Raw genomic sequence first — 8,427 nt, 5'->3', positions numbered from 1 at the left:
TGACATGCACATAGCACACTGCATGGCTATTGAGACCACACCCCCTGCAGGCACTGTGCATTCCTCCATCACATGCACACATGATTTCTAGAAGTAATATTTAACTCAAGATTCATGTTTTTGTTCTTCAATGAAACAAATGATTGTTCAATAAAATAATTAAAACTTGTTCTGTTCTACTTACAAATAAATCTGTTTAAATGTCATGTTTTCTTATGACAAAACAAAATGTTTATATTTATGCTTGGATATGACACAATTCGATTACATTGCCCTCAACTCCCAGTTAGTTCCCATGGAAAGTTTCCAATATGGAATATTTCCAAAATTCCCCAGCTTAACTTCCCATGGTAATTTACCGGAAACTTAGCGGAAATGTTCCGCCCCTTTGCAACCCTAGTCACAATATAAAAGTAATGTTCCCGAATTACTTTATTTTGTAATGCAGATACATCAAAGAGAAAATAAATATCAATAAGATGCCTTTAACTTTGTGTATTATGTAAGACAACAGAACTATGTGACCTCAGAAAAGAGGAAACCAAGATATTTAGGATCAAACATGTGTTCTCTGCTCATGGATTTTATTTATAGGAAAACCTGCCTTTCATGAAGGATATTCATATTCAGCCTATATACTAACGATGAAACGCATGAGCACATACTAGAGTTTAAAACAATCTGAAATAAGATCTGAGCTGAAAATGCACTGTTTTAGTTTCATACACACAGTTAAGATCAAACACACTATTTTATGAACATACAAGTTCACCTACCGAAATAAAAACGGAGCAAATGAACCAAAGAAAGTGAAACCATGAAGCAGATTCAGGCCGTAGGCGTATAGATTCACACTTGAAGTGTTAGCCTACAGAACAGTACAGTTTACAGAGGAGAAATAAAGTCTGATCCTTTTACAACAAACACTATCTGCTCTTTTTTAGGTTTTTACTACATTTTAATCCTTCTAGTAATCCACAATCTTTAGAAATGTAATCTGATTACATTTTGTTTTATGTAACTGTAAGGGAATACTTTTTGTTGTATCCTGATTACATATTCCTTCTACATGTAATCCATTGCTCCCCAAGCCTGGTCATCAGCTGCTGGGTTTAATAGAAACTTGACAAGACAGTCCTCGTAGCCAATCACAAAGCCTCCCCTGCTGTGCAACATATTACCTTTTGGTCTAAATGAGATTAAAACGTTAATCCTGCAGCGTGCATGGCATCGCTGCAAGTCTCTATCCCACAGATAGAGGGCGAGGTGTGCGCCTAAATGTCTTTCTAACCTTTAACCCTAAGGGGGCTGAGGGAGGGTTTAGCACTGTCACACTAATGCCATCAAATCCTCGGCATATGTTTGTGTTTGTGTTTGTGTGCGCGCGCGTGTGTGTGTGTGTGTGTGTGTGTGTGTGTGTGCAAAACAGGACTACCGCAAAGCCAAGACAGCTTGACTTGCTATTGATTGTTATGCAACTAAAACCCAGAGGGTGGTTTACTTAGAAACATGAACTTCACACGACCACACAGAACAGCAAACAACTTGCTTCTGCTTTTTTAACAAATACTGACACTTCTGCTTTTTTTTTTGTGCTGAATACAGCCTGCAGACTCAGAAGAAACCGGGCAGTATTGTGAAGGTGCATACACTAGGAGGGCACAGTTTGGAAAAAGCAACTATAGAGCGGTGCAGTGAGGAAGTATTTGTGTAGGCTGTGCACGTGTTAGCATCATAAGGGCTCTCCAAAAATCCAATGTGATTTCTTAATTGGATTTTGGATTATCGCAAAAAATAATCTGTGGCAAATCGTTGTTCAGTAGGAACACCTCCACATATTACCACAACTCTATGATATATACTTTATTTGTCTCATACTGCCTGTGCTGCAGCACCTCTTTTCACCCTCTGTCTGAAACCAGAGCCCAGTCTGCTCTGATTGGATTCCGGGATAAAAAGTGGCTGGAGGTTTATTGAAATTAGAAGGAAAAAAAAGTAAAGTTTGGTGAAATTACCTTCGCTGTTCCAGCTCTTCTGGAGTGGGTCCATTTGAGACTGGACGGGGGAGAGTTGCGTAGCCTGGCAAAGTACAGAAAACATTATTAATTAAAGTGGAAAATTGTTGTGTATGATTTGAAACATTCTTGAACAGTTTATGATTTGTATTTGATGACACTCTTTGAATTGTATCCAGCTGTTTATGTGCTTTTTTCGATGTACACACCTTCTTCTACCCATTCAGATGAGTGTGCAACCTCTGTAGACAGCCGTCATATAACAGAAGGGGCAGAAGAGGGTTTTATGGTGTTTAATTGCACTAGGTTTGCAACACTGTTCAATTGTTTCAACAGTAACACGTTTGCAACGGTTCAAATCAGATCTAATGACCCGGAATAAAAACAGATATAACAAAACAGTGCAGTTAAAATCACATTTTTGCACAAAGAAATCTGCAGAAAACCTTGGAAAATGTTCCCAACAGCTGGATTATGGCAGGATAATGTTATGGTTTTATGTAGGGAAAATACGTCTATTATTCTAGACTGTTGTACTTTAAATCATTTTGAATCAATAATTGTGAGTCCAGTCGTTGGTTTGATTTAAAGGTCCCCTATTATACTGTTTTTAAATCAATATATTATAGGTCTCAGATATATACAAAACATGTCTCTGAAGTGTTTGGCTCCAAATACCAAACAGATCATTGCAGCATTACCCATAATCCCCTCTGTTTCTGCCCTGTTTCCAAAGTGCTGATTCTCTGTCTTTTACTTTAGATGAAAATAAGGAGCCCCTCCCCACGCCCCTCTGAGAGAGATTTGGTTACCTTGGTTGGTGATTGGCTAATGGTTACACAAGCCAAAAAATCGTTATGACATCATAAAGTGGCCAAAATCTGATCAGCTCATTTTCACACAGGTTTTTATATAAATGGATCAGGAGAAAAAGAGAGAGAATCTTTTTTCCTGAAACTTTCAGAATCTCTTTACACAGAGGGGACACATGTTGATGTATGAAAGACATGAAAAGGTGGATTTTGCATAATAGGTGACCTTTAATATGTAAGCGTGTCATAAGGGGGATAATGTGCAGTGAGGCAGTTCTTATTGTGTTTTGTGCCTAACGGTTGCTGGTGAATCTTGTGACGTGTTTATTTACCTGCGTCTGCCATGGAGGTGATCACCTCCAGAGCGTGAGACATGCCGTTGGCGAACAGAGTGGCGTCCTCTTTGCTGCCGAAGTTCAGCCCCCACACCTGCCGGGCATCTCTCCACTGGTGGAAGTTGGGCGTGGCCTGGTTATACTTGAGCCCTTTCACTATTGGACAGTTAATAACCACCTGGGGAGAGAACAGCCAATCAATGCAAGGGTAAGAGCTGCACATGTTTATCATTTTATGGAGATTCAATTTTACATTTTCAAAGACAACAATACCATACAAGGACAATGGTGTTGCACATAAAAGGAGAATTGAATAAGGGGTGGGGAGGAATTACAGCGTCAATTTATCTTATGCATCTGTATCCATTTAATACGTAGTGTAATCGTAGGTAGACATGCATGCACATGGTCTTGCATCTTGCTCTTAGTCGCTTATTCCACTAACGTTGATTATTTGTGAACGATATGCATTGGTATATCAGCATCTTTCTCCACAGAGGAATCTACTTTCTGAAAACTCTATAACCTGCTGTCTGGGAACAGTGTTGATGTACGGCTGATGTTTCTTGTGTATATTGTGTGAAGAAACTCAATAAAGTCTAAGTGTGAAAAATGATATCTTCTGCTTTATTTGTGTTGGCCTGTGTTGGTTTGTTTTGCACCCAGCAGGTGGCGTGAAGCCGTGAGCCAGCAGGGGAAATGCTCTGGGTTTGAGTGAATGCGCTGACTCGCCATTTCACTATTTGTTTAACAGCCGCTGGATTCCACAGAGCAGACGGGAGGAGAGGAGACCCAACCAAAATGACTAACAATCGTTTAATAAAGATCAGAACCTCTCCTCTCCAGATCTAAGGGAACTTTTTTATTTGATGAACAAGATGTACCCTTGTAATCATCACCAAAGATTTCATTTAAATTGAAATATATTTACCTTCAGTCATTCAAAAACGTCTTTTCTTGTCGTAAATTAAACATGCTTGTGATTTCCAAACATTTAATATGCACAAATGAATTGCACCTGCACATATCGCATGTATATATATATTGAACTATCTTCCCCTCATATCTGTATACTGTATACGAAGATACAGCTGATCAATTCAATCTTTCTCTAATAAGAGATTCTTATTCTCTTTATTTATTTTTCTTTCTAGCTCTTGTTTCTGCTTATAATTGCCTCAGTTTGATTTGACTATATGAGCATGGATGGGATGGACCTTTTTCTGAGGTTGTTGTTGTTGAAACTGTTGTTCAATAAAGTTTGGGGAGAAAAACATGCAGTGAAAAGAGAGGGTAGCAAGTGACCAGAAACACATCTCAATTAGGATTAAAGGGGGCATATTATGTTATTTCTTAAGTTAAAGAAGGCAGTGTGTTCAAAAAGCCGTAATTTCTGTAGAAAAACATTTACACACCGGTCCTAGTGATCATAAAAAAGGGCTGGGAAACATATAAAAAAAAAAAGTTACTGTTCATAACGACAATCGAAGGAAGTAGGAAACATGGTAGTACATCGAAAATACAGCCCCTTATATTCTCTCCACTGTGCTCTCATCCTAAACCAGACTGCATGTCTCCATTAGACACATATAGAGTCCTTATTGGGTGTCCTGCTACTTCCTAAATTGTTGCAGGAAACGGAAGAACAAGCTAACTATCTAGCTAACATAATCCACTTTAAGGCCCGTCTCTGGGGAACACGCTCACTCCTGAACGTTTAAAGGAGGAGAAGCAGCATTCGGGAATAGACCCACCCAGACATAGTGTACTCAGCTTTTTAACGTCTGGCCACCCTTATCTATAAAGCGATATCTGGTGAGTCATAGCGTGTTGATAAGGAAACTTTTGTTCCCCTTTGATATGACAGGTTCACCGGACGGTCTCTCTTCTCATTGTACCAACGTCACGCCCAAAGATAACATTAGATGCTCCACAGAATCACCTTAAAGAAGCCATATTCTGCTTTCCCTTACATGTAGTGTGTTTTATAGCTTTGTGTGCATGTAAATGGTCTGCAAAGGATAACACCCCCCCCTGCCTGAAACTCCTCCATTGGACTCCTTTGTTTACTTCTGGTATATAATGACGCGTGAATCCACGTTTTGTACTGAAATGTACCATGAAAACCATAACGGGAAGTTTTACACACTAAAAACATGAAACTCATCTGTAAGCTTGGTATTGCTTCCTCTCGAGCATTTGCAGAAGTGTTCACATAAAAACTCACACTGTTACTATGGCTACTGGCAAGATTAAACAAGAGTGTGCAGAGATTTGGCAATAAATCCAAATAAGATGAATTGTATGAGTAGAAGTGATACCAGTGCAGTTGTTCACCTGTTATCAGTTGTACTGTAGCGGCTACACAGTCCAGGCTGTCATTATGCAAAGTACATTATCGCCAAATAATACACTTAAAATAAGCAATAAAATGGGAGTGATTGACAATGATGTGTTCTTAAGTATTGTTAAATGATCATAAAGGATATCTATGAAGTCACCTAGGTCTTGGTGCAGGAATGAGTCCTAAATACCGGGAATGAGTCAGCATTTTAGCCTTAATGGTTTTTTTAATGTGTTTTTGGTTGTTAAACTAAAATAGGGTCAAACTGAAGACATTTTTGTTCTACGACGTCAGTTAATACCCCACTGGTGAATTCAAAAAACAGCGGTCGCTAACAAGTTTATAAATGAGACGAATAAACGTCATCACGCCCAACATTAGCCGCCAGCTTAGCGGTGATGGTGTGAAGTCATGTGACCGTGATGTAGTTCCTTTTTAGCCTAATGTCAGGTTTTTACTTCAGAAATCACAAAGTGGTGTTAACATGTGGAGATTATCCTGCTGAACAAAACGTGTGGGTATCATAAACGTTTGTTTGCCAAAGAGATTGTTTTCTACATTCATTTTTTGTGCAGGGAAACAGGGAGATGCTGCCTTCAGGGTCCAACAGAGAAATATGACATCACTGCACCACAGTGTGAACCAGATGTAAGTTTATAAAACAAATGCTAGCCCAGAAGCTGCTACACACCTGCTGGTCCGCCTGCATCTTGCGCCCCACTATCCTGAAGGCGTTGGTGGTGGGGTTGTGATAGATCTGGACTCGGCTGAAGGCTTGAGGCCCCGCGCCCGCCGGCAGCCACTTCTTGTTGCCATCGTCATAGATCATCACAGTGGCCCGAGCCTGGCAAATACTCGACTCACTGCAACACAGAGGGAAAGACAGAAAGAAACGTTAGTTTGATGCAGTGTATAGATTTGAGATTTGACTTGTTGCATGGTAGTGAAAAGGCAAAGATAGCAGAGGAATCAGCACAAGAGACATGTGTTACACTGACTGGAGACCACTGGACATCAGTAAGAACCATCACTACCTCCATCATAACTCCCACAATGCACTGGTTCATCATTTGAAAATGGAGAAAAAGCCTTTAGCTGAACCATGCTCCAGTGTGTTGAAGTGTCACAGGAGTGTGAGATAGTGGACAGGGTCACCACTGTGGGAACAGATAGTTCTGCAGTATGATAGCAGCAGAGATAATATGCCCTGTGTAGCTCACATTATACAGAGGGGGGTCACAGAGGTTTTGTCCATGCTGTAGCGAAAAACTAAAAAGTCGGACTTCACGTCAATAATTCAGAAATCCTGTAATAACAGATAAAAAGCCCTCTGATTTCTCTCACCAGTTTGTCATGGCTCTCTTTATCACAACACCACACACGTTTAGACAGAATGAAGGACTGAGCGATAGATTGCAGAAAAAGTGTTAATCTGAGAGGAGAGAGAAAGAGTGTAATGCCAAGCGAGATGGGAGGCGAGACAACAATGGAAGCTGACAAAGACGGGAAGTTGAAAATCTTCCACCTGCAACACATCAACCTCCACCTCCACACACTCCTCCACCAGCAAACATGTGCTGTGAGATCAGCGGCAACACATTTATTTATAGTCTCACACACGAGTAACAACACATCCAGGAATGCATGCACATTTTGCAAGTTTAGCAAGCAGTATATTGGGTGCAGAGTGTGATGAGGAAACGCATTGTACTGTAGAGAGGAATACCACAGAAAATAAGTATGAGGCCTAAACAAATGTAGAACAGGAAGTAGAACACAGGAAGAAATGGTGGCTGACGTAATTTCCCCCTTTTTACCATTTCTCCCCCTTTTCTCCTCATTTTGTCCCCCTTTGCTCTCCCAACGTCCCCTAATCCAAGTCCTCTCCCACTCTACCTCCATCTGTCCCGACCGTGATACAAATCTGCTACTTCCTGTGACCCAGCAGCAAAGCCACAACCCACTTCCTGCTGCCAACACTGCCTAAAAAGGACTGTCTCAGAATGAACAATCCATACACACACACAAGGTAGTTGACATTTGAAAAACACACAATATATCTCTGGGGTCGCTGTCAATCATAGGAAAGTGTGTTATATAAAATTGGCTTCCTGTGATTGTGTTATTCAGCACGCGTCATAGTAATTGTGCCCACAGTGAATGTCAGGCCAATCTTTCATAAGAGCTTCCTGTCCTCTACGCTATGTGGCCACCTGTAGCTGTAGAGATTGTTGTTTGATTTACTTTCATCTCCTTTTTAAGTCCTTTGTGAGTCTGCATTTCACATTTTAAAATGACAAACACTGTATCATTTGTTGGGGGCACCTGGAAGATTGTTGAAAGAGGATGATGATGCTAATCAGCTTTTCCGCCAGGGGGGCGTCTTGCCATCATTTGACGCCCTTATTCAACTCGGAACCTCCTGAACTCGAGCCGAGGGCGTCCAAAGAAATAAATAATTCGAGAAAAGATCGAGTTTTTATCACTTGAAATGACAAAAAGGACAAGAACATCCCTCTGTTGGAGGGACAAAGGAGTCTGGTGGGATTCTTTTCGCCACGAGCAAAGCGTGTTCCTGTGACGGAAAGTGTACTGGCGGCGAGCCTTGATGGGGGGCTAGTGGAGTATGCGCGTGAACTGCGAGCGTCGGAGCCTCGCAGCGGCGAAACTGAGGCTCCGTGGTACACTGTGGTAACATGAAGAGCCGGCTCGGAGCCGAAAGAGCCGGCTCTTCTTAGTGAGCCGAGCCAAATGATCCGGAATTCCCATCACTAATACGTAAAGAGATAGTATCTATAATTTAAGGGACAGCTGAATTCAAAATGCAAGTCACGTGACACGACACCCGCCCTCTCGGGGTGGACTCCCTCTCAGCCCTGGTCTGGCGGAAACTCTCAATTCATTTTGAGTTCAACACTAAT

At 41.1% G+C, this 8,427-nt stretch overlaps 1 protein-coding gene across 2 annotated transcripts in view; it reads right to left on the bottom strand.

The window, feature by feature from the left end:
* Nucleotides 1–8,427, bottom strand: part of vaspb (vasodilator stimulated phosphoprotein b) — a 39,486-nt gene that overhangs the window by 19,344 nt on the left and 11,715 nt on the right. The window contains exons 2-5 of one of the 2 annotated variants that reach the window (XM_010767749.1): nt 6,198–6,369; nt 3,160–3,340; nt 2,225–2,257; nt 2,016–2,079 (exon numbers count right to left, since the gene is read on the bottom strand). In XM_010767749.1, the coding sequence (XP_010766051.1) occupies nt 2,016–2,079; nt 2,225–2,257; nt 3,160–3,340; nt 6,198–6,369 (450 nt within the window). The remainder of the gene's footprint in view (nt 1–2,015; nt 2,080–2,224; nt 2,258–3,159; nt 3,341–6,197; nt 6,370–8,427) is intronic. The other variant, XM_010767756.1, reaches the window with a different exon arrangement.

The sequence above is a fragment of the Notothenia coriiceps genome, unplaced genomic scaffold, assembly GCF_000735185.1.
Source record: "Notothenia coriiceps isolate Sejong01 unplaced genomic scaffold, NC01 NC01_scaffold00000339, whole genome shotgun sequence".
NCBI lineage: Eukaryota > Metazoa > Chordata > Actinopteri > Perciformes > Nototheniidae > Notothenia > Notothenia coriiceps.
Note: the sequence above shows the minus strand (reverse complement) of the source record. Positions and strands in the feature narration are given on the sequence as shown.